The sequence below is a fragment of the Quercus lobata genome, chromosome 9, assembly GCF_001633185.2.
Source record: "Quercus lobata isolate SW786 chromosome 9, ValleyOak3.0 Primary Assembly, whole genome shotgun sequence".
Classification (NCBI taxonomy): domain Eukaryota; kingdom Viridiplantae; phylum Streptophyta; class Magnoliopsida; order Fagales; family Fagaceae; genus Quercus; species Quercus lobata.
Window position 1 is genome coordinate 346,892 of NC_044912.1, and position 27,443 is coordinate 374,334.

Here is a 27,443-nt window from a genome sequence, read left to right on the forward strand (position 1 = left end):
TGCTTAAGGCAACATTTAATGTGCTTTAGCTATATATATATATATATATATATATATATATATATATATATATATCGATCAGTTTTGGTTTGGTTCTCTCTGATAATACATAGGTCCACAATAAATTATTTATTTATTTGTTATTTTTTAATTCAAGTTGGGCTTAAATATACATATTGTTAGGGTACTTTTTTTTATCACATCTAATTTTATTTAAGTGCCACCTATCCACTTTCAAATACATACACCTTATTATATTTAAAATCCAACGATACTTACGCATACCAATATTTGAAAAACCCATAATTCAAATCCATGGCAAAACAAATTTTATCAATGGAATTCAAAATCCATAATCGAAAATCGAAGCCCATGATTCAAACCCATGGCGATTCATTCAAAACCTAATTCTCATTGGCAACATCAAAGCCCAATTTTCATTAACACTACTTTATCAAAAAGAAAAGAGCCCAAGATTACCAACGCTTGGCAAAGAAAAAATACCATGCTATTGTAGCAAGAAAGGCCCATTGCAAGTATTTATGAAGAAACCCAAAAAAATGTTTACTAATAAAATTCCATGAGGAATAAAAACCCATGACAATATGCGCACACAACTCAGCCAATGTGAGCAAGAAACACCAGCAGAAGGCAAAAGAGAACAACCCTTGTTCAGTCCTAACCAAAAAGAGCAACTAGGGACTCAATCAAGATAACCAAACCTTTGAGAATGGACTAAAAGCTGTCCCCTCAATTTTTTGTCACCCCTCACCTGACATGAACAATGTCCAAGGGCTGTCACATCAGCTGAAGCCTAAAGAATGATGAACTCTATCATCTTCCCCAAAACTACACCTCCAGCGGAAGGGGAGCTGAAACCAAATTGTTCAAACTCCAACAAATTGATGTTAAAAATATTTAAAACGTGATTCATGTGCCAAGCCCATGAATCCTAAAGAGAGAAAATTGGGAACATGTGGTTTGGAGGGCATAAAGGGATCTCCAACGAAACTCCCTTGAAGTAGACTAGAACTTGACACATGGCTTGGGGTGTTAAATCTTACTTCTCAAGGGTCTGAATCTCAGTTGCAACATTAGGATTCACTCATTATACACGCCTCAAATCACAATAATCAAACTCAGCCCCAAGAATCCTGGCATTCAATGCAAAAAGCTCTAAAATCCCATCATTACCCAAAAAAGCAAAGCAACCCTCTAAATGGATTTTCCTACTTCTGAGCAAGAATCCCAAGGAAGCTTAACTCTGATTCATCATCTCTGAGTGGTCACACGTTTTTTGGAGCTTTGTCAATAAATGCTTCTCTGAAAACTCCATTATAAAAGCACATGGAAGCTAACCAAAAAACCAACTAAGCCACCCCTTTGAGACTCTGAAATTCGTTGGCCATTTTTACTAGTGTTTCAACTTTCTTCTAGCTCATCATCCATCACCTTCAACCCATACCCATTTGATCCCAGACATTCTTCTCCTCCCTTAACACTACCACAGCTCATAAGTCTCTTCTAGCTAACCACAAACAGCCCACTACCCATAAAAGACTTTAGTCTCAGCATCAACCCCATCTCACTAACTCAAAAGCAGCCCACATTCATCTTATTTATGCCTTACAAATTTACACTCACTAAAGTCTTAGCTTAAAATTTGCTGCACTGAGCTGGTGATTTTTCTCTCCCTTCACACCATGCCAATTAATCTTCCATTTTTTCTTCCTATGGAGCCTTTAATTTTTACTTTTTACTTTACTGTTGAAAGGTATGATGTATTTGTAACAATTGAACTTTTTCCTCACATTGATGTAACAATGACTGAAAGCACAATAAATTCCTCTTGAATAAGACACACAAGGACCTAAAATTTGCCTAAATCTATCTAATTATTGATGGTTGGACCGTGTAATTCCACCCCTACTATTGGACAATTTACCTTTTGGACTTAAGAACAACTTCACTCTTACCGTTGGAAAATTCGTTTTCCCTTGGACTATCAAAATAGGACCACTAATATACTAATTAAGTATTGTAACGTATTTTTTATTGGGCCTTTGTTGCTATTTTGTTAAGTGCAATTCTTGTTTGTACTTGCTTGGATAGGCTTGTCATCACACCGAAAGCCTATGGGTGTCATCTCAAGAGCCCATAGTTGAGTCTTAGTTTGGTTTCCCAACATTTCATTCAGAGGCATCAATTTCTTCCCTCAACACACACACACACACACACACACACACACACACACACACACACACACACATATATATGTATATAAATTTCTTGATTAATTTATTTTAAAATTATTTTAGTAAAACTTAAAATTATGTTGTTATTAATATATATTTTAAAAAAAAGACCGATATACCCTTCAAATTACAACCGCAAAAAACGTGATTAAAAAAAAAAAAAAGGGCGGCAACTTGTAGGTCCTTTTATTAATCTTATTCGCACAACTATAAGTGAAGACCCAAAGCTTTCGAACTAGTTCTATAGGTTACAATTACCTTGTAAAATGATTATCGTTCCTTGGAGAATTTAATTGAATTTTCTTATTGTGAGGGTAGAATTGAGAAGGCATCTAATGACTTAGTTCTTTGAGTCAAAGATACTGAAAGACCATATTTTATATTTTTTCCTTTTCATCTAGAGAAATCTGGTTTGGTTTGATCAGTACATTAGAACTGATTTCATTTAGCCTTATTTGATTCAGGCATTATTGAAGAGATGGACAAAGAGAGGGAGATTTGGGGATCTTAAAGTACTTTTCATCATGTTTCTCTCTCTCTCTCTCTCTCTCTCTCTCTCTCTCTCATGGTATATTTGGACTTATAAGAACAAAACAACCGTGAAGAAAGAGCCTTTCTCTGCCACTAATATGGTCTTGTATTGTAAAAGTTTGATTAATGTGCAAGGTAATGGAAGTAACAAAGAGGTGGTGGCAGAGCTGATGAAGGACATTCAGATGTTTAAGAATAGTTGACATGTTTGGGTTCAGACAAATGGACAGTCATTCTCTGGTAGAGCCTCAATCTCTAGCAACCATTGCTCCTTACTTCTTAATGAACATTAGCTTTGATAGTACATAGTGCACTCTCTTAATCTTGTATATTTTTATTCTAGTGTTGTTTTTGTTCCTTTGTAATTTGTATTATTATATCATGCCTCAAATCCACTACCAAAATCAATAATGTTTTTTGAACAAAATAGAAATCCACAGAATATTCAAATTACATTTTGCTGTTTAGTGAGAAATTCCTTATTATTTATGTTGATGACGACAAACTTTGCCCTGGCTAACATTTTATTCTCTCATAATCATCTTCCGTTTTGTTTAACATAGTTGAATAATTTTTTGTCTCTCTTTTCTCACTGCTCACTTTCACACCTACTTTATTTAAACAATTGAGTTGTTGACCTCATCGAGGGTGTGCATGCTTGCACTTAACTATACCTCTTTGATTCCAAAACCCAATGCCCATTCTTAAATTTAACAAGAAAATTAGTAGAGTAGTACTAGTAATTGTTCATGATTCTTCTTTAAAACATGAAAAGCCCACCACGGAAGTTCCTGTTTTGAATTTTATGGCTCTTTGAGTTAAATGGCACCGCTTTTCTTATTTATTGCCACGACGACGTTTTGTCTTCAGTTACTACTGTTATTTTACGAAGCAACATTGTTTTGTCATTGTTGGCCCTTGCCAGATGTCAATGCCTCATTGGCTCCACGTTATTTGTAAATTCTGTTAATTCTGTTAAAGTTACAACAGCTAGTATGTTAGTTATATCTCTGGTTGCAATTGTCATCGAGTGATTTTTTTTTTCCTCAAATCAAATTTTGTTGTTTTCTCTCTCTTTATTTTGCACGCCTTTTTCGTTTTACTTTGTTTACTGTGACATTCAATAAGTGAGAACACTAAGAAGGAGAAGAAAATTGCAAGGTGAATTTCAATTCAAGGTTCGGAAACATAAATAGTGGTAGAGTATCGTAATATACTAAGATAGTAGTTGTATATGTGCAGTTATTCAATGCGAAAACAATTTATCTTATTGAGATGCTACAGGTCACGTTGTAACAATGTAACTTTAAGATGCTATTTGTCTTCTATTATAAATTTAAAAGATAATTGTACATATGAAGATGAAAATTACATATAACATGAAAAATTTAACTCTAAAGAAACTAAGTTGTAACACAATTTTCCTTACCAGCTCATAGTCATGTCCTAGGTAATGTTGTTTAACAAGTTGATGAATATTAGCAGGGCCGGCCCAAGAAAATTTGGGGCCTAAGACGAAAATTTTATATGGGCCATTTTTATATGTAAACATTAATTAAATAAAATTATATAATACTAATTAAATTAAGACTAATTTGATGTAAATACAGAAATTAATGAATAATACTAACTAAACTAAGGTTAATTTCATATAGAGGATCGAATATTATAGTTGAACCATAAATTTAAACAAAGAGAACTTAAAAAAATATTATTTTTTTAAAAAAAGAAACTTACTTTAATTTGGATATATGACTATGCATAGTTAAGTTCATTTGTATTACAAATTTTAATTTTATATATTCTTTTCAAGAAGAAGAGATAGATAGATATTATTTGGTATGTGGCTTTGTAGGAGATTAATTTACAAAAAGTAAGGTCTCAAAGTATTGGAGGAAATTAGTCATCATTGAAGATCTATCACATTTGTAGCATCTTTTTGAAACATTTTTGGGTTTCAATTGGTTTAAATTTCTATTGGTCTCCTATTTTGGAAGCCTTGTTAGAAATGAAAAAAAAAAAAAAAATACTAAAGATATTACAAAATGTTCACAATATAACGTGATAATAACTGTAATTGATAAATTTCAACAACTTAATTTATTTGTATTTGAATTACTTTTTTATATGATTGGTGATATGTCAATTAAACCTATAGTGAAATTTGTGATAATTTTAGCATCACTCTTAAAAAAAATTATCAATTATTTAAAAAATATTAGATTTTTATAAAATTTTGGGTATTTTAGAAAGGGAGATGAGGCTTTTTTTTAATAGGTAATTTTTTTATTTTGTTGTGAGGCCTTAGGCCTAGGCCTTGGGCCGGCCTTGAATATTAGTCACCATTAGGTTAATTTGTCCGTCTTATTTTCCTCTTTTCAAAAGTGTGGGAACTGAAAGGCTAAAATCACCATTAGGTTAAACATTAAAGTAAAAAACAAGTAGAAAGTGGACCATGACTAAACACTATAATGTCAAGAATAAACATAGAAAGCAGATTGAATTTTTAGTGAAAGTTAATGCATTATTGGTCATCCATTTCCTCTAAAAACAATCATGCAGTCCAGATTATAATGATGTCTACTTTAAAGAAAGTAATATCAAACAAAACTTCAAGGCAGGAGTTATGTCCTAGTGTACTCTTTCCAAGAACATGGAAAGTGGGCTAGGCTTGAAGACCAACGAAGCAGTTGACCTAGTACCATCTTTCCGAAAAATGGGTCATGGTCAACACAATAATCAAAACGAGAAAGTGCATAGAATTTACTTGGCTCCATGAGATAATTTCCCCTGAAACTGGAAGTGGCCCAATGTAGAATACGCTTCATACTTTTAGCAGATAACCATGAAGCTACACCAATTGTCCCCATTCCCCAAATTAATTAAAAAAAAAAAAAATCCTATGGCCCCCTAAAAACTCACTATTGTAAAAATTTAATATAACCTTAGTATACAAACATATATTGAAAAGAATTTAATGACTCCAATATATGGTAGGAGCAATCTCAACAGAAAATGTTATGTCTCTCTTTGTTAATGATGGGCCATTATATGGCAAAATACACTTACAAACATTCCTCCCTAGAAGATGCAAATTAGCAATCCACACTTACAAACATAGAACCAATTGTTTCAATTGCAGGACTTCGGAGTTAATTCTAGCACTCATTGTTCTTGTTCAATTGATAGTACAGCTAATTAGTAAGGGGTTGTGTCATTTGTTTAATGCCTGGTCCACCAAACCAAAGTGACCAACTTAACAAACACTAGTTTTGAACCCGCACCTTGCACGAGAGACATTTTGAAAACAAAGAAAGGACAAGAGTTATTTAACTCTCCTATCCAAAAGAAAAAAAGAGAGAGCCTTGCAATTCAATACAATTGATCGGTTCTCTTCACGTGGAAAACTTGGATTCGAACCCCTTCTTACTTGTTTTAAGTGAAAATAAATGAATGAAGAGATAGAAGGCTTCAAAAATCATAGAGGCTTATATAAGCAACATTACGATTCTTTTCTATCACGATTGGCTTTAATATTAGGCATTATTATTTGGGGATATAGAAAAATGAAAATGAATATTAGACATTGTTTCAACAAAACTATTTTAATTTATTAATTACTAAATGTTATTTTTTTTATAAGTAATAAACTCCAAAAAGTTTCCTTTAGAGTAAAAAAGGCTATAAAATTCCACCAAGAAAAAGTAACAAAAACAAACATAACAGATATATCAATTTTGATAGAACTGAAGTAAACGTTTTCAAGTTTCGACTCATATTTTCTGCTCCCATATCCATCCTCTCTCTACTTTAATTAGTGACAAGTGAGCACGTAAAAGCATTCCCCAAATTTCTGCTAGATGCCAAAACTTGCTAGGAGTGTTCACTGGGTAGATAACTAATATACTTGAGAACAAAAAGACAAGCTTCTCCCCAGAAAAAAAAAAAAAACAAAAAGACTATAAGATCCTTACAATTTTTAGCCTATCCATATCTCTAGGGGTAATACCGTAATAGAGTAATTTCAAAGAAAGTACCAATTAAAAAGACCAAAAACACCCTTAACTTTCTTTAACTTATAAATGCTTTTAGGGGTAAAACAGTGACTTCATAGCCTATCTTTTGTCAGTGGTATTTTTTTTTTTTTTTTTGATGGAAAATACTTCAAAAACTTTATTAATCAACAGAGATAACAACTACATCATGGTTGAGAGCTTGTTCAAGAAAACAAGGAATCTCTTCAACCCAAACAGACAAGTCTGCAATGCCTAAAGCATGTTTTGCAAGTAAGTGGGCTGGCCTATTGCCATTACGACCAACATGTGAAAAATCTACCCGTCTGAAAGAATGGGACATGGCAACTGAACTGAAGACCAGCGCTGCTACTGATGATGGAGGAGGAGACAGGTCCTGAAGTGCATTAATCAACGTCAACGAGTCACTTTCAAGAGTGAAATCTTGAATGGACAAATCCCTTGCAAACATAAGACCCAACTCCACGGCCTTAGCTTCAGCTTCAATGGCCCCCAAAGGAACTTCAAGCTTCCTGCTACATGCCCCGATCAGTTGACCCTCAGCGTCCCTAATCAAGATCCCCACACCTGCCATGCGTTGCTCCATGAACACAGCACCGTCCACGTTAATTTTGTATCGGTTCAGAGAGGGAGGCTTCCATTTCACCGGTTCAGCTGGTGGTTGCTTCGAGCTTCCAAACTCCGTCACACATGCTTGGTAAGCATCTAAATACTCCACCGCCCCTTGCAGCAATGCCTGACATGATTTCTTCGCCCCTCCATTCCTGCACTCATTCCTATTTGACCATAGCGCCCAAGCCACCACGATCAACATCTCCACTTCGCTGTGCTCCCACTGGGCCACCATAACCACATACCATAACATGTCCATGAACGAACCAAAATGCTGGATCCGAGATTCCTGAAACAGAGCAGACAAACACCAAATTTCACGGGCTCTTGGACAACTCCAAAAGAGGTGGCCCGATGTTTCTTCAGCCAATTTACACTCATCACAACAGCTGTCTGAGAGTACTTTCCGTCTGACTAGGTTCTCTTTCGTGGGCAACACATCTTTGCAGGCTCTCCAAGCAAAATGACGGATCTTGTGTGGGATATTGCAGCGCCAAATAGACCGCCAGAACCTCCTCAAATGACTTCCATCAGACCCGGATCCCACCTGTGCATCTGGTCTCATCTCCATAGCAAGTTTATAAGCACTACGGACGCTAAAAAGACCATTGTTTGTCAGCGCCCATACCTGCTTGTCTTCTTGCAGATTGGCACACAAAGCAATACCACAGATCAAATCCGCTTCATGAGGAAAGAAAATGTTACTCACCAAATCTGTTTTCCAAGCACCCTTCTCTTCATCAATCAGTTCTGCAACTCTAGAATCCTCGGGTATGTAGTTTACCGGGGAGACAACTTCATAAGTAGAGGGAGAGGGCAACCATTTATCCTTCCAAATCATTATGTTACGACCATTACCAACTTGCCACCGTCTGCCTTTTTGAACTATATCTTGGGCAGCCATTATACTCCTCCATGCAAAAGAAGGATTTCTACCTAGACTAGCATCAACAAACTCACAATTAGGAAAATATTTGGACTTAAAAACTCTATACAATAGAGAATCAGTCCCGGTTTGGAGCCTCCAACCTTGTTTTGCTAGCATAGCCAGATTAAATTGTTTTAATTGCTTGAAACCCATACCTCCACAGGCCTTAGGAGCACAAAGTTTCTCCCAACTAATCCATGCCATTTTCCGTTCCTCCTTGCACTACCCCTACCAGAAATTCCTGATCAGGCTTGTCATCTCATCACAAAGAGAGTCAGGAATTTTAAAGCAACTCATAGTGTACGTTGGAACAGCTTGGGCTACAGCTTTAATCAGGACTTCTTTACCGGCTTTAGACAACAATTTTTCCTTCCAACCGGCCAATTTCTTAGCCAATTTTGCTTTCACTTCCTTGAAAGTATTCTTCTTATTCCTTCCCACCAAAGATGGAAGACCCAAGTACTTCTCATGCTGATGGATCACTTGAGCACCAAACCGAATTCTTATCTCATCCTGGATCTCCTTAGCTGTGTTAGGGCTAAAAAACAGAGAAGTTTTGGATCGGTTCAACTGTTGGCCAGACGCTTTCTCATACGTGCTCAGTATCCTTTGTAAGACATCACACTCCTCAATAGTGGCTTTGCAAAAAATTAAACTATCATCTGCAAAAAATAGATGAGACAGGCAAGGACCTCCCCTACTCACAGATATGCCTTCCAACAAACCATCAGCTGTGGCTTTTTTGATTAGTGCAGAAAGACCTTCAGCACATAGCAGAAATAAGTAAGGAGAAAGCGGGTCACCTTGACGAAGCCCTCTAGTGGGGATGATGTGACCGCTAGGTTTACCATTAATACGGACAGCATAAGTGACTGAAGAAATGCATTGCATCATTAATCTTCTCCATCTTGAGTGAAACCCCAATTTCTCCATAATTTTGTCTATAACAAAACCAGAAGACTTTATAAAACCACCATCTATGTGCAAAACAAACCACCGAAACTCCCCTTTTTTTATATAGATATATAGATATTGTCAAGCATATAATCGCATAAAAGCATTATGAAAAGAGTCTAATTGTTCAACAGTTTGATTTTTTAAAATTTCACCTTCACAAATCTCAATATATATAAGTTTCAAAGTCTGATAATATTTTGATTTTCATTTTAGTGATTTCTAGAGATTTTATGTTATGAAAATTATGAAAAGCGTTTTATATATATATATATATATATACACACACACACATATAGTTAAAGCCAAAGTTTAGAAAAAGTCCAATTAAATTTTAAATTGGAGTCCAATTTTGTACTATGTATTCTATCTAACTTTTAAATTTTTGTATCTAGTAAATTATTAGGTGTAAAAATAGAATAGTCTAAATCCAATTATATTATAAATTGGATTTCAATTAGAATAAAATTTGCATGTCTTATCTAATTTTGTAATTTTTGTGACAAATGAATTATTAGGTCTAAAATTGAAAAAATAAGTGCCGGGCAATCAAAGAAAGCTCATGTGACACGTTTTAGTCCATACTAATTGACAGGTTTGAAGAAAGCAAAAGTCAAAGTCAAGAGTAAATGCATTCAAGAATAATAACTAGTCCGTGTAGTACAGTGGTAGGGATAAAAGAAAAGGTGTTGGAATCATATTTGAGAGCATTGCCTAAGCACAAAGACAAACAGTACAAATTAAGAAGTTGCTCTATTAGTTAGAACTGTATCCAAATTAAAGCGTTGTTTCAAAAGGTTTTAGAGCTTTACAACAACCAATTGCTGCAATTCTCCAAATCCGTAAGTTATTACTTTTCTTGCACACGTCCATGTCTTATATTTTTCTCTCCTTGAAATAAAATATATCCACAACAAATTGTTTTTCCTCTTCTCTAATTTATTTTCCTTCTAATTTTTTTTTTTTCAGTTTTAAAATTTTAATGGCATGTACCTTTTGTATGAATTGTGCTATACTTTTGAAACAGATGGTGGGGTTGAGGCCTGAGGGTCTGTGCTGGGTTTATGTGGGCTTTGGTCTGTGGGTCAGTGAGTTTTGTGATTTGGACTTGATGGTGGGGTTTGAGGATTGGTACGTGTTAGGACTTAGGAATCAAAATCTTACGAATATAAATGAAAAATGAAAAACCCAAATACCCAATGAATATTCATCCCACCACCACCACGGAAAGATTTTGATTCGTTGAAATCCAAACATGAATATGTCTCACTCTCACATGTTTGAAAAAATGGGTCAAGGTCAACACAAAAATCAATATATTTACAAGTACTTCACGGTAGACGATACAGATTAGTAGTTTAGTACTGCCATCTAAAAATCGACCACTACTCTAAAAGAAGACAAGTAAAGCTCTAGGGGTATGTCAATAAATAAACCAAGCTGTTTATGAGCTTGTTTATGTTCATTTGTTTAGTAAATAAGTTAAACTCAAACCCAATTTTAGACTCGATTATTAAACAGGTCAAGTTCAAACATAATAATGTGTTTGTGAATAGGGTTCAAATTAATTATATATAATTCTATACATTTATATGTATACATGTTTAAAAATATATTTATATAGGCTTGAAATTAGGTTATATAAGTCGGCAAAATAGTTCATATGATATAAAATTATTATTTTTATTCACAATATAAACAATCCATTTGTAATAAAAAATAAAAAAAAAATCATAGATTTGTGAAGGGTAAAACATTTTAGTCTTGATTTTACTATAAATAGGAAAAAAAAAAAAAAGTTGATCAAGTAGCTTGTGAGTCATGAGTAAGCTCAGCTTGTGTTCAAAATAAAATTCAATAAACAAGCCTTAACTTTTAATACTTGGTTTTGCTCAGCTCGTTTACAGCCTAAGAAGGCTAAGTTTAGCGCTTAGGTAATAGAACCAATTGTTTCAATTGGAGGATTTCAGATTTAATTCCAGCAATTTCAGCATATAAAGAGCAATATGCTTAAATTTTGTCACATCTAAAAAAATAAATAAAAAAGAATTATTTGAAAATGAGACGAACTTTCCCCCTTTTATAATGTGCGTACAAACGACCATTGCATAGGCTAATCACATCATAATGGCATATCAAAAAGATTAAAAAAAAAAAAAAATCATGCACAATGGATATCACATCATAACAGTATCTGAATTCTGAACATATAGAATGAAAGCAATATGAATAGAACTTAAATTGGTCAAAAAGCACAATAGATAGGACATTGCCTAAGAATAAAAAAAGAATATATAAATATATATATATATATATATATATATTTATATTTATATATATTTATATATATAAAAGTTTACAATTTCTTCTAGTATCAGATATCCGGTGGCGTTGTTTCAAGAAGTTTTAGAGCTTTATAATCCTTGTGATTCACCTAATCCTAAGTTCTCACTTTTCTTGAATCCATATCTTTTATTTATTTTCCTTCTAATTTTTTGTTCAATTTTAATTGAATGTACTTTGTTATCTAATAAATTGTGGTTCACGGTTTATCAGAATATTTTCAATGGCTTCTATGGGCAATGAAAGAGCCTCATCATCTTCTTCTTTCACACCTTGCTGGACATATGATGTATTCCTCAGTTTTAGAGGTGAGGATACCCGCAATGGTTTTACTGACCATTTTTTTTTTTTCCTAGGTAATTGTTTATGCAGGTACAGGGGCTCGATCCCCTGAGCTGAAGGTCACTAAAGAGACCGGGTACCACTTGGGCCAACAGGCCGGTGGTGGTTTTACTGACCATTTATATTTTGCTTTGAAACAAAAAGGCATTTTTACCTTTAGAGATGATGAAAAACTTGAGAGAGGAAAATCAATTTCACCAAAGCTCTTGAAAGCAATAGAAGAATCGAGATTTGCTATTGTCATTCTCTCAAGAAACTATGCATCTTCAATATGGTGCCTAGATGAACTTGCAAAGATCATTAAATGCATGAAAGAGACTGGAATGACAATTCTACCTATTTTTTATAAAGTGGATCCATCAGATGTTCGAAAGCGGACAGGAACTTTTGCAGAAGCTTTTGTTAAACACAAAAAGGAGAACAAAAAGAAGGAGCAGAAATGGAGAGCTACTTTAAGAGAAGTGGCCAATCTCTCAGGGTGGCATTTGCAAGATGGGTAATTTAATTTAACATTTTTTTTTTTTTTTTTTTTTTTTTAAGATTGAAGAAGAGATTTGAAATCAAATCATACTTAATTCCATTTAAAGTAGTGAAATAAAATTTTATTGGAAAAAGAGCTTCAAATCAATTTGTTTACTATCTTTTAACTTATTTTATAAGTACATTCGCATTTAATGATAAACTTAATTAGATACATATTAGAGGTTCTTATCTATTTTAATAATATTACTTTCTAGAGTTGATAACATTTGCTAGAGATGTAAATTATTTATTATTAATTGCCCTATTTTAGTTTAAAAGAACATATTGTTTGCTGAATTATTCTTATACTTAATTAATATTTCTTAACCAAATTTTTGTTATTTTTGTGTAACTATTTATACTTTTCATGTTAGCTGTGAAAGTTGATTTATTATGAAGAGGTAATGAAAAGGTAAAGACAATTTTTTAGAATATAGTAAAAAAATTCATAGAAATTTATAATTAAATTAATGATATTTTTTTTAATAGATACAATAGGTTTTTTTTTTTTTTTTTTTTTTTTTTAGAAAACTTTAAATGGTTAAAATAAGTACGTACTAGTTTTTACCAGGCATCAAGTAGAATGAGTAGAAGTGATTTTAATTCAGCTTGACATAGTTCTAAATATACTATAAGTAGTTTAGATCAGAGGGAATTCACACAAAATTAGAATATGTGAAATCTAATTGATATGATATTTGGCACAAACTTAAAGTGTCATTAGAATCTAATTAGCTTGTAACCTTAGCATAGATACATTTGCAACAAATATAATTAGATGTTTATCATAATTTTTACATAAATTTAATATTATGATGGTCATTCCTATATTTTATCAACTCTTAAAATATCCTTTTAAGAATATTATTTGGTAAAACTGGCAAATTTTTTATTCTTGTTTATTTTATTTTATAAAATAAAAAATGAAAAAAAAAATTGTTACTTTTTAACTTAATTTTTTTTATTGTGATTAATTTTTTTTCAAGTGTTCATTTTAAAAATAATATATGAATAACCAAGTTTTAGAGCATCATGTCCTTTTTCATTAAAATTCATAGTTCGAACAATAATAAGTTTTTTGTTTTTAAAAGAAAATCCGGATTAGTTTAAATAGATTAGAAGTGGATTCATATGGGATCCATATAAAAAGGGTTAGAAGTAGTTTTAGAAGCACTTAGAATTTGTCTTGAATAGGTTGTAAGTATTATGCATTCAAAGTTTTACATATAAATATAATATACTTTTACTATGATTTTTATGTAAGTTACATTTATGAAAATACATGTAAAGAAATTTTATACAAGATGAGAGATTGAATGACAGAAGGCACAAATTGAAACCCCTTTAAAATATAGAGAAACTTGGCATCAAATTAGTGGGCAATTAAAAGGAAACTTGGCATCAAATTAGTGGACAATTAAACAAAATTGGATCGTTCATTTAGAATCTAATTTCAATTCATAATTGATTTTTAAAAAAAATTTGCACATCAATTTAATATATATAATGATTTGGATTTTTATTGAACTTCCACTCCAATATATTATGAGAAATGCTATGTCCACAATATTTTCACAATAAATCTTAAGTGATAGGTTGTTATTAGCTATTACGAGTGGGCAAAAAAGTAATTTAAGTTGTGAATTTAAATTAGAATTTTAGAACTAATAACAACTTACTACCCTTGATTTATTATAAAAGTGTTGTGAAAATATTGTGGATGTAATATTCTCATATATTATACAAATAACTACATTTATAGCAGGGAGGGGCTTAATGATAGTTGTAATAATAATAAGGCAAATAGGTAATTAATCCTATTTGACATATTTCTTTCTTAAATAATTTAAAAATACTCTTCCTTATCATTAATCTTGTTTTGAACCATAAGCATACCTACATACATGTTCATGATTCTTTCTATTTTGTCTTAAGCCAATTAACTTATTAGTTTCCATTCACTTAACATAATAAAACACTGGATTTCTACTTCTTTTCTTTTCAGACCATTTATTGTGGTTTGAACTCAAAATATACTGTTCTCTGTTAATTGCAGGCCAGAATAAAAAATTATTCAAAACATTGTGGGAGAGCTATGGCATAAATTGACTTATGCATACTCAAAAGATATCAAAGACCAAGTAGGAATAATTTCTCGAGCGGAGAAATTGAAGTCATGTTTGACTATGGGATTAAATGATGTTCGTATTATAGGGGTTTGGGAAATGGGGGGAATTGGTAAAACAACTCTTGCTAGAGTTGTTTTTCATATGGTTTCTAATAAATTTGAAGGTTGTTGTTTTCTTGCTAATGTTAGGGAAGTTTATGAAAAAGAAGGTCTAGTGCGATTACAAGAACAATTTATTCTTCAAATTTTCAATGAAAGTATGAGTATACTTGATGTTTGTCATGGAGTTTCAGTGATCAAGAATAGGTTACGTCATAAAAGAATTCTTCTCGTTCTTGATGACGTAAATCAATTAGACCAAATAAATAAGTTAGCTGAGAAGCGTATTTGGTTTGGTTCAGGTAGTAGAGTTATCATAACAACAAGGGACAGACATTTACTAGAAATACTTGAAGTAGATGAAATATTTGACGTTGAAGGATTGAATTATAATGAAGCTCTTCATCTTTTGAGTTTGAAAGCTTTTAAAAAGGTCCATCCTCCCAAGGATTATATAGAGGTATCCAAAGATATTGTGTATTATGCTAATGGTCTTCCTTTAGCTATTGAGATTTTGGGTTCTTTTTTGTTTGGTAGAAGTATTGATAAATGGAAAAGTACATTAAATAAGCTTAAAGAATTTCCTAATAATGAAATTCTCGAAGTACTTAAAATAAGTTTTAATGGACTAGATGAGGCAGAGAAGGAAATATTCCTACACATTGCATGTTTCTTTAATCATAAGATCAAAAATGATGTAGTAAAAATACTAGCTTATCTTCACCTTTCCCCTAATGTTGGAATGGAGGTTCTTGTTGAGAAATCTCTCATAAAAGTTCGTGGCAATAGATTGTGGATGCATGATTTACTACAAGAAATGGGTAGGCATATAGTTTACCAAGAGTGCCCTAAAGAGCCTGGAAAGCGTAGCAGACTATGGTCATTTTGGGACATTAACAATGTACTCACAATTAATAAGGTAAGAGATTACTTTCAAAACTTGAGTGTATACTCTTTTATATTATTTAACAAGTGTATACTCTTTTATATTATTTAACAAAGTTTAATATAGAGTAAGTTTGGTAATTCTACATTTTGCAATTCACTAATCCCCTTTGTTTGTGCAGACAAAAACTATAGTAAAGGATATGAGAGAAACTAAGCATATATCTTATCATATTATTCAACATATCTTTTTTTTAAAAGAATAATGGAGTTTAAATTATAATAATCTAGTAATAACACATTTTATACAAATCTCTCTTATTCTTATTATTAGGGAACAGAGGCAGTTCAAGGCATAGTACTAGAGTTTTATGTACCAGAAAAGGTAGATTGGAATCCTGAAGCCTTTTCAAAGCTGCAATATCTAAAATTGCTAAAAATTTGTGGCGTTCATCTTACGAATGATCTCAAACATCTTCCCAATAGCTTAAGATTTCTTGATTGGAAGGGGTACCCTTCGAAATCGTTGCCATCAAGTTTCCAATCAAATGAGCTTGTTGAACTTTGCATGTGTTGTAGCCACATTGAACGACTTTGGAAAGGAACAAGGGTAATTTAGGTACCCTTATACAATTTTTTATTTATTAAGTTTGTTTGTTGAAGATTTGAAGCTAATGTTTTTACACTTCTTTTTGGTTGCCTTTCAACAGAGTTTTGAGATGTTGAAATGTATCAAGTTGACGAAATCTCAAAAACTTATTGGAACCCCAGACATCATTAAAGTCCCAAATCTTATGACATTGGTTCTTGAAGATTGTATAAATTTACGTACGATTCACCCATCAATTGGAATTCATAGATTACTTACTATTCTTAATTTAGAAGGATGCAAGAACCTCACAAGCCTTCCAAGCAAGTTTGAAATGGAGTGTCTTACATATCTTAATCTTTCCAAATGCTTAAAAATAAAACAAATTCCAGAATTCGGGAGAAACATGAAATGTGTACACACTTCTCTTGGGTGGTACTGCAATTACAAAACTACCCACATCAATCGCTCATTTGACTAATCTTGATTCATTGAGTTTATGGGATTGCAAAAATCTTGTGTATTTACCTAGCACCATTTGTAATTTGAAGTTGGTTAGATTAGTCGATCTTTACGGATGCTCAAAATTGGATAGACTGCCAGAGAACCTAGGGAATGTCAAAAGTCTAGAGCGGTTGTATGCGAGCAGAACTGCTATAAGAAAGGTCCCTTCTTCCATTGGTCTCTTAAAGAATCTTAAAACACTGTCTTTCAATGAATGTAAGGGGTTATCATCATCATTGTCTAATAAATTGTGGAATAAACTCCTCCCTTTTTATTCAATGCCAAGAAGTCCTGATCACATGGACTTGCTATTCTCTTCTCTATTAGGTGCGTGTTCTTTGATTGGCTTAAATTTGAGTGACTGCAATCTCAAGGCAATATCCAATGATATTGGTTCCTTATTCTCTTTAGAACTTTTGGATCTAAGTGGAAATGATTTTGTTTGCCTTCCGAAAAGCATCATTTGACTTTCGAAATTGAAATGGATGGTGTTGGATAATTGCACAAGTCTTCAATCGTTGCCAAAGCTTCCATTGAATATTGAATCCATTTATGCCGAAGGTTGTATTTCACTAGAAATGTCACCAGATCAATTAAAATCAAGTGATTCATTGGAACCATCGCTCACTCTTCATAATTGCTTTTAATTGGCTGGCAATCAAAGTTGCATAGATTGGTTTATCTCAGGGATAAAAAAGTCCCTTAAGATCTCTCTCTCTCCCACTGAGAAATATGAGATTGTTATTCCAGGAAGTGAAATTCCAGAGTGGTTCAGGCACCAAAGCATAGGGGTTGAAGTGAATATAAAACAACCTTCTCATTTGTATAATGAGTGGATGGGAATTGTTGTTTGCATTGTGTTTTGTTCGCATGATGTTGATCACCAAATCAGTTGCTTAATTCCCCTTTACTGTCCATTGACAGCCAATGGAAAAAGAATGTCTCCTGCACTAGGCAGTAGCTTACTTCCTAAGGTTTTACCAGATCACCTTTGGCTACTCTATGTGACTCCTCAATTCTTTGACGAGAAATCAAATAAATTATTGTCCGAAGGTGATGAGAATGGATTCACTCAGATTGGAATTAAAATTGAAACTGGAGGTCCAGGCGAGGAGGTAAAAAAATGTGGGTTCCATATGATATACAATAAAGACATAGAAGGTCTTGATCGAACAATGGCCCAGCATAGCAACAGCAGCATCTCTCCTTATGAGAGCTTGGCTGTGATAGTGGAATGTGACAAAGCCAAATGAAGTTGTGATGATTACGATGGGGCTGGACTCAGTGGAGAAGGAAGCTCTAATGATATATCAAACCCAAAAAGGATTAAAAGGCACACAGAAACCCATGGTAACTCTGATTGTGAGGAGTTAAGTGAGTACAAGGACTGTGATGAGGAGTTAAGCGATTGGGACGAATCTAATGAAAGTAACCCAGATGGTTAATCAACTTTTTTCTCTGGTAAGTCACTATCTTTCCTCTTAATTTAAGTTCTGTTTGTTTCTGCATTTTCTTTTTGTTAATGTGATCATTTATTAATGCTTTTGTTGGTGTTTTAAAAACAGAAGAAATAATGTGATCAAAAGCAAGTAAACATCAAAACTTGAAGCTTTTGCTGCCAAATGTACTAGTTTATTGTTCAATCTCATGTTGTTTTTTTCTATTTAAAATTAAGCTTCTCACTCCATCAAATTTTCATTTAGTGTAGAATATCCACAATGTGAAACACACACATTGAATCAGATTAATGTAGAGAGTAGAGAGGAAAGAGATGCAGAGAAATGTGACAGTGAGGACTTGTAAGAGTCCCCTCTCCATTGCTCAGTAACACTAACACTAACTTTACTAGCTGTTTACCAGACTCTATCCTCTGCTACATCCTCTCAATTCTACCAACCTGAGTTGCTGTATCAAAATCTTAGCTCTGTGGATTTAATGTCCAGAGTCTGGACTCTTTGCTATGCCCTGTCCTTATGTAGAAGTCCTTGAGCACAAGCTCATTTTGTTTGCGTCACAGGTAGTTCAAAATGAATTAATAAGAATTGTATGAATTTATTATTGCAATTGAGGACAAAACTCAGAAAGTTAATAATGCCACTAATTGTAATCAACAAATTAGGTGAAGATGGAAGAGGTAGGGACCATGAATTTAAGATTGCCATTGATGATTGAACACAAAATTCAAAAAGTTAATGTGAATAATAGATAGTATTGATTCTATTGAATAGTAAGTATTACTTAATGGCCTTAGCCATGGGCTGCCATTATTTTGCAATTTTACGAATATCTTACACCTTATCATCCCATGTGATCCTTGTCCATAGGCATGGGGGAAACCTTAATAGTATTTGAATCTCATCTTAAAAAACATCTTTTTCCTTTGCATTTTGTTTGTTAGATTTTTTTTTCTTTTGTTTGCCACTGTTCTTTTTTTCCCCCAGACATTCTGGAGCTTAACAGACTATACGTAATGTCAAGTTCGAATGCAAAGGGTACTATAGCCAATCACATGCATTGCCTCCATCTGTAATATAATTACCATATTAATCTGTGATATTAATACTTTAAAACTAATTTTATAATTGCTCTTTAATTATGGAAGTTTTTGACAGATGACTATTGTTCTTTGGTTTTTTGATGTTCTTGAAATTTTCCAGGCCCATTTCGGATCATGACCAAGGCAAACCATTCATGCCTATTTCACATGTTCATCTTTATGGTATGTTCTTGTTTTTGATCTGTCCATTACAACTAATTTCATTCAGCCTTTCTTGATTCAGGCATGGATGAAGAGAAATCAGGGCGATTTAGAGAACTTTAAGTACTTCTCATTGTCTTTTGTCTCTATCTTATGGTCTATTTGGTCTTATAGGAACAAGGCAAGCGTGAAGCAAGAGCCCTTCTCTGCCACTAATGTGGCCATGCATTTTATAAGTTTGATTTTAATGTACAGGGTAATTGTCAGTTCAAAAATCAAAGAAAAGCCTTGACAGCAACAGGATAAGCAAATCCAGTCCTTTAGAGAGGATTCCAACTACAACCAATCCTATCGGAGGAGAGCTGGAAGGGTAGGGAATGGAAATAGTGGGGATCCAATTTCTTTCTTAAAAATAGAGAATGTTCATGTCCATGGCTGGTTGTGAGAAGTCAAGTGAGTGATTAGTGACCTGAGATTTTTTCATTGGAAGGAATTTTGTGAAAGTGACCCGGAAGGTTGATCAAATATTTTCTCTAGATCACCCGTAAGTCACCATCCTTCTTAATTTGAGTTTTGTTGGTTGATGCGTCATCGCTTTTCCTTTCCTTTGGCATATACTTGTACCATATTGGCACTAATTCAAACTCTCATCTGGTTTGTTTCCTTAACCAAAAAACACAAAGCAATACTCCTAGCTAATTTAATATGCATATTAATGAATCATGAGGATTCGTTCAATTGGTAAAAGAATCATCCTTTTTTTTTTTTTTTTTTTCTCAGACATTTAAGAGTTTAATAGGTTACGTCATATATGTGTATCTGATGTCAAGTTTTGATGGAAATGGGTGCTGCCACATGTAAGTGCCCTGTTAATTTGTAATATAGATGGTTAAAAACTCCTTTTATGCAGGATTTATCTCTTTAATTATATTGGTTTATACAATATGACTTTTGTGCCATGGCCTCTCTATGTTCTTGACTTTTGGTCTAGTGTGTATGTGTGTGTGTCAATATTTTCCAATAAAAAGAAGAAGAAATAGTATTTTAAGGTTCCATTAAGGAAGTCAAAACAAGCTGCATCAGTTAATAGGTATTTGAAGTTATCTTTACACTTTCACTTTGAAACAGGACCTGGTTAGAGAGCCATACTCTACACAAGTGGCTGTCAAATTTTAGCTATCCTTATCTCAAGGTGTGGAGTTACTGATAAGCTGAAATGGCCTCATATAACTCCTAAACATGGTGAGTGAAACTTTTTTTTTTTTTTGGTTGAAAAGTGAAACTGTATCTTATAAGAATGAGGAAGAGGAAAACTTGGATAATTTATTCCTGGAGTGTAGTCTTTGCTTGGGCTGTATGGGTTTGGTCAGATTAGACCCTTAGAACTTTGTGCATTTATCCTTGCTCTTTGAAGCAGTTGTTGACTTAGTGAACGGAGGACTTACATTTTCATAAGCAGGAATATGTGACATTCTCAAGATTGTCATATCATAACTCTGTTGGCCTTGTGGTATAACCTCAACAAAGTGATGTTTGAGGGTTCAAAACAGGTGCTTATGAAGAGTTAATGCTCAGTACAGCTTTGTTTTGCAGGTTTGCGCAAGCCTATCATGCAGATTTGGATCAGATTAACTGTAGGAGAGTACCGAGGCGAGTGTGCCCAGTTGTGGAGGGATAGCTGGTCTTGCTGACAGTTAAGCGACACTAGCAGAGACGGTGCAGATGGAGTGGTTTTGCCTATATAATGTGCTGGCAGGAAAAATTTTGAAGGCTTTGCAGTTCTGCCATTTGCAGCCGAGTGGCAGCTAGATGCCCAGGTGTTTAGCTTTGCATCATTCATCTCTTATGAGTAATGTTAAAGAAATTTCCAATAAAAAGACTTGGCTCAGATAGGGCGTTGATTGTTGATCATAAATTGTTTCAATTCAAAAGAATCTAGAAGAAAACTTCTGCAAGCATATGTTCTTTTTAACCATAGAAAGGAGTATCCCCCAACTGCATTTCTAATTTGCTATGCATGAAAGAAAGTGTATGAAACAGCATGACATTTCTTCTTCTTTTTTTCTTTCTTAAAAAAAAAAAAAAAAAAAAACTTTTTAGTTTTGGTTTAGTGTACTAATGTTAAGGTTTTAAGTTCCCTAACCCAAAGTAATATTAAAGAGTTGCAACACATCAGACAGTGGTAGAATATAGGACTTTTTAAACTTGGAAATCTGTACAGCTCTAACGTTTTTCCCAAATCATCATTTATTTGATAATGAGATACAAATTATAGAGAAAATGAAACATCTAAAAAAAAGTTTTCCTTTAAATGTAGAGCTTAATTTTTACCATGTATTTTAGTAGCGAGTTTTATAATAATAATAATAATAATATATAAGACAATATGTAACTAGTTTTTAGGAGAATGCACTTGTATAAAACGGAGATAAAACTTCTTATTTGAAACATGAAAAATAATGTTGTATAATTTAAGGATGAACATAAAAAATTATAACCCAAATATTGGATACAAAAATGTTGACATAACTATTATAAATTTTCATATTTTAGTGAATTCTACGATCATGCAAATACAAATAAATATTTGGGTCACAATTGGACAAAAGTTAAGCAGATACAGAGACCGATCATGGACTCAGAGTTCATTAACAGACTGCAGAATATACGTTTAACAGAGGAAGAAGGCGAAATACTAGAGGTCCGAGCTACACAATGGGAAAAAATACTTGAAGAATGCTCACTCACTCTATTGGGGCGCTTCCTAACAACCAGACCCTATAATCTGAGAGCAGCAAAGGCAATGCTTCGAACTGCATGGAAGCTAGGGAACGATGTCAGGATTATTGATGTAGGAGAGGGAGTACTTCAATTTAAGTTCAAGCTACAAAGCCAACTACAATGGGTTCCAAAAAATAGGCCGTGGAGCTTCGAAAATCACCTACTCGTGCTCCGTAGGTGGGAAAGGGGCATGACGGCGAGGTCCATAACATTCCCAGTACTACCTATCTGGGTGCAGATATGGGGTTTGCCATTTGACCTTATCAACGAGGAGGCTGCATGGGATATTGGCAAAGGTCTCGGTCAGGTACTTGAGGTTGACAGCAAAACTTTCACATCGGAACAAGCTCATTTCATTGGAATCCGAGTAGAGATACCGCTAGACAAACCAATTCAAAGGGGAGGGTGTGTGGCAAGTCCTGAGGGGGATCGAGTCCGGGTGGGATTCAAGTATGAATGACTAGTGGGGCTGTGCTACCAATGTGGCATCTTTGGTCACGAGTTAAAAGAATGCCCAACACCAACTGTACAGCAGCAAACCGAGAACCCATATGGGGAGTGGCTTAGAGCTGGGTATCGTAAAATTGGTGCTACCTCAGATCAAAGGCGAAACAACACCCCACGGCGGGAAACGACGCCGGAACTATCACAAGAACGACGGGGGCAGCCCAATGAAGCAAGGGTAACGTCCACAGGAGGCATTGATGACAATAATGATCAAAACGGAAAGAAACATAATGGTGGAGCAGGTGCAGAATCTCAGGAAACGGTTATCAGACAAAATAATGAAGAGGAGTTAATGCGAGAGGATTTTCAGGAGGTCAATCGAGCCTATAAGGAAAGTGTAACGGATGGGTATCTGAATGGAAGTGAGGTAACGGGAAAGGAAGTTATTTCAACAGAAGCAATTACTCCCATGATTGTAGCCGAAAATTTAGTAAATGTCCAAGTTGAATACGTGGGAGTATCTCAACCTACGCTCAATAATGCACCCCAGGATCAGAAAAAAATACCACGTGAGGAGGCACGTGAGATTACTAAAACAAAAACCAGACACCACACAGAGAACACGCCAACATGGAAGAGACTAGTGCGCCAAACGGACTCTCCTATGAGGGTTAGCAATACTATTCATAATAACTCGGGGTCAAAGAGAGGGCAACCAGAAGGGGACCGAATGATGAAGAAGAGGAGAGGAAAAAAAGGAAGAACGGAGATGAAAGCCATGAAGAATTTTGTCAAATGATGGAGGCTGCGGTGCAGCCCCGTTGAGAATAATGAAAATCCGAAGCTGGAACTGCCGGAGGCTTGGGAACCAATGTGCAGTAGATGTCCTCTCTCATCTTGTGAGGGAAAAAGCTCCCAAAATTTTGTTTCTCATGCAAACAAAACAATTAGTTGATGAGATGCATGCGAAAAATTCAAGCAGAGTTACCATACCAGTGTATGCTAGCGGTTCCAAGTATTCATAGAAGCGGTGGGTTAGCCCTATTTTGGATGGAGGAGATAGACTTGCATATCCAAAATTTCACTCTTCATCACATTGATGCTCTCATATTCAATGGCTCAAATACCTCATGGAGATTGACAAGTTTCTATGGTTGGCCGGATGGACACAGTAAACATGAGTCATGGCAGTTACTCAAGCACCTTCACACTAGAAGTTTGGCTCCTTGGATTTGTGTTGGGGATTATAATGAGATCATGGCATCAAACGAGAAGCAAGGCGGATTACCAAAACCATTGAACCAGATGCAGGTTTTTCAAGCTACACTCCTACATTGCGGACTGGTGGACTTGGGCTTTCAAGGTAATATATTTACTTGGAATAATGGTAGACTTAGAAATGCATTTGTGCAGGAACGGCTTGATAGAGCATGTGCCACGGTCGAGTGGAAGGAAATCTTTACAGCAGCTCGTGTGACTCACCTTCAACCATCTTATTCTGACCATGTGCCAATCCTTATCACCACACATGATACAAACCAGCTGAATAGGAGGAGAAAGATACCAAAACGATTTGAAGAAAAGTGGGCCACCAAATTCGATTGTGAGAGAGTAATTCAAGAAGCATGGATTATCGAAGTGGAGCATGGCAGCCCTATGTCAATTCTTTTTGAGAAAATCAAAAAAACCAGATTTGCTTTGGTTAACTGGAGCCGTGCAGCATTTGATAGCTCGAAAATAGTAATTCAGGAAAAACAAAAACAATTGGAGGCCCTATGCTCCCTTAATAGTGCTGATCAATTACCTGCAATTAAGGGATTAAAATTCGAGATAAATGATTTGCTGCATCAGGAGGAATTGGCATGGTGCCAACGGTCCCGATCCATTTTGCTACCGGCTGGTGACAAAAATACGAAGTTCTTTCATCAAAGGGCTAGTCATCGAAGACGCAAAAACCAGATCTTGGGGATTTTTGATGAAGAAGGTAACTGGAATACTACGGAGGGGAGCATAGCCCAAACTGCAGAGCACTATTTTCAACACCTCTTCACCTCTTCCAACCCAGAAGACATTGAAGGAGTACTAAATTCGGTGGATAGACGGGTCTCCCGAAGTATGAATGCCTCTCTTCTTCAATGGTATACTCCAGAGGAGGTTAGAGAGGCCCTATTCCAAATGCACCCATCCAAGTCACTGGGCCCCGATGGTATGTCTCTATTCTTTTTTCAAAAGTTTTGGCACATTGTAGGGCATGATGTCACAACAACCGTACTGTCAGTGTTAAACTCTAGCCATATGTTGAGAAAAATGAACCATACACATATAGTGTTAATTCCAAAGAAAAATGACCCTACACACATGGTGGACTATAGACCCATTAGCTTAGCCAATGTAATATCCTGAATCATATCAAAGGTTATTGCTAATCGTTTGAAGTTTATTTTGCCAAATGTGATTTCTGATGCCCAGAGTGCTTTTGTACTAGACTGTATAATCACTGACAATACTATTGTAGCATATGAATTACTTCATAGGTTGCGAAACAGGAGGAAGGGAAGGAAGGGACAGATGGCGGTGAAGCTGGACATTAGCAAAGCCTATGATAGGGTGGAATGGGTCTTCTTACAACAAATGATGGTGAAATTGGGCTTTGCTCCTTCTTGGGTCCAGTTGGCAATGGAGACGGTGACCACAGCTTTGTACCCAGTTCTAATAAATGGAGAGCCAAAGGGTTTTATCACTCCTACTAGGGGGATACGACAAGGTGACCCTCTCTCACCATATCTATTCCTCATGTGTGTGGAAGGCCTTTTAGCCCTAGTGAGAAAAGCAGGGGAGACCGGAGGGTTAAAAGGAATCAAATCTAGCCAAAATGGAGTATGGGTATCTCACCTCCTCTTTGCCGACGATAGCCTTTTATTTTGTCAAGCAACAATGGAGGAAAGCCAAAAACTATTACAATTGTTGGCACAATATGAGGCTGCATCCGGTCAAGCAATCAACAGAAAAAAGACTTCCCTCTTTTTTAGCAAGAACACGAAGCCGGAGGTAAAAGAGCAAATAAAACAACTATTTGGGGCAAGAGTTATGACAGAATGTGAAAGATATCTTAGGTTGCCAATGGCCACGGGTACATCAAAGGTTAACACCTTTAAAGATTTACAAGAAAAAATCACCAAGAGAGTCATGGGATGGAAAGAAAAAACTATTTCAAAGGCAGGAAGAGAAGTTCTTATCAAAATGGAGGCCCAAGCAATACCTACATACTCCATGAGTCTATTCAAACTACCATCTTCCATTTGCAACAACATCAATTCCATGATGGCCAAATATTGGTGGGGTCAAAACCAAGATGAACAGAGGATACACTGGATCAACTGGACGAAACTGTGCACTGCAAAGAAGGAAGGAGGACTGGGTTTTCATGATCTTCATGCTTTTAACCTAGCTATATTGGCAAAGCAGGCATGGAGATTAATCGAGGAAAATCATTCTTTGTTTTACAGAGTGTACAAGGCACGTTATTTCCCAAACTCATCTTTCATGATGGTTGAGCTAGGGAATAACCCCTCCTTTGAGTGGCGCAGTCTATTATCAGCAAGGGATGTCATTAAGGAAGGCACTAGGTGGAAAGTTGGAGATGGCCGTAGCATTGGAGTATTCACACACTCATGGCTATCACACACCCCTGTAACACGAATTGAAGTACCACCAGATATGAAGGTTTGTGAGCTAATAGACCAAGACACAAGACAGTGGGACTGGGGAAAAGTAGCTGCCATGTTCACTGCCCAAACCAGGGATGAAATCCTCTCCTTGCCACTCAACAACACTAATGGCCATGACTCTGTTATTTGGATGGAAAACAGGGCAAAAAAATTTACGATGAAATCAGCATACAAGGTGGCCTATAGACTACGACATCATCACAAAGCAGAGCACCCAGTAGCCAGAATCCACGGATCCACTTGGAACATGATCTGGACGCTAAACGTGCCGCCAAAAGTGCGCACCTTTATACGGAGAGCTTGCTCAAATTGCTTGCCTACACGGGACAATCTACACAGCCGTAGAGTGAGCATAGACCGAACTTGCGAAATGTTTAAACAGGAACCCGAGACCACCTCCCATGTACTTTGGACTTGCCCATTTGCAAGGAATGTATGGGCTCTGGTCAGAGGAAGAATTCAGAAGAGCAGCAACGGTGTAGACGATTTTTTCCTCCTATTTAGACAGATGCAAACAAAAGTAAGCAAGCAAGAACTGGAATTATGGGCGACCACGGCCTGGGCAATATGGAACGCACAAAATAAGATGATCTTCGAACAGTTCCAGACCCACCCAAAGGTAATCCTAGAAGGGGCGACGGGCTTGCTTGAAGAATATCAAAGTCTGATGGAAACACAAAGGATAGATTGATTTTTGTTTTAAGTAGTTTCCTTTATATTGTATTTAAATTCCCACTGTATGGACTCAGCATAACTAAGCGGCTGGGGCCCCTATGCCTGTGGTGTTGTCCACGGGTTTGTATACCTTTTATATCAATAAAATTTTCTACCATTCATCTCAAAAAAAAAAAAAATTTGAATACCACCCACTAATTGATTCTCCAAACAAAAAAAGAAAAAGAAAAAGAAAACGGACTAATCAAAACACCAAAAGAAAAGATATTTCCATTAACATCAAAATAATAACAACAATTTTTAAACAATAAAAATACATAAATCAATCTTTTTCTTCAAATATTGTTCAATCTTGAATTCCATAAACATATTAAGATGAAAAGTATTA

At 35.1% G+C, this 27,443-nt stretch overlaps 3 protein-coding genes across 3 annotated transcripts; all 3 read left to right on the plus strand.

Moving 5' to 3' along the window:
* Positions 1-11,880: 11,880 nt before the first annotated feature.
* LOC115959930 (toll/interleukin-1 receptor-like protein) lies at positions 11,881-12,499 on the plus strand. The gene is made up of 2 exons (XM_031078602.1): positions 11,881-11,965; positions 12,030-12,499. The coding sequence occupies exons 1-2, from the start codon at positions 11,881-11,883 to the stop codon at positions 12,497-12,499; spliced, it is 555 nt and encodes a 184-aa protein (XP_030934462.1).
* Positions 12,500-14,707: 2,208 nt separating this feature from the next.
* Positions 14,708-17,979, plus strand: LOC115959935 (disease resistance protein RRS1-like). The gene is made up of 4 exons (XM_031078611.1): positions 14,708-15,667; positions 15,968-16,243; positions 16,344-16,449; positions 17,414-17,979. Exons 1-4 carry the CDS (start codon positions 14,708-14,710, stop codon positions 17,977-17,979), a joined length of 1,908 nt encoding a protein of 635 aa, XP_030934471.1.
* Positions 17,980-23,615: 5,636 nt separating this feature from the next.
* On the plus strand, positions 23,616-27,071 carry LOC115959938. Its single transcript, XM_031078615.1, has 2 exons — positions 23,616-24,858; positions 25,168-27,071. Exons 1-2 carry the CDS (start codon positions 23,616-23,618, stop codon positions 27,069-27,071), a joined length of 3,147 nt encoding a protein of 1,048 aa, XP_030934475.1.
* The last annotated feature ends 372 nt before the right edge of the window (positions 27,072-27,443 follow it).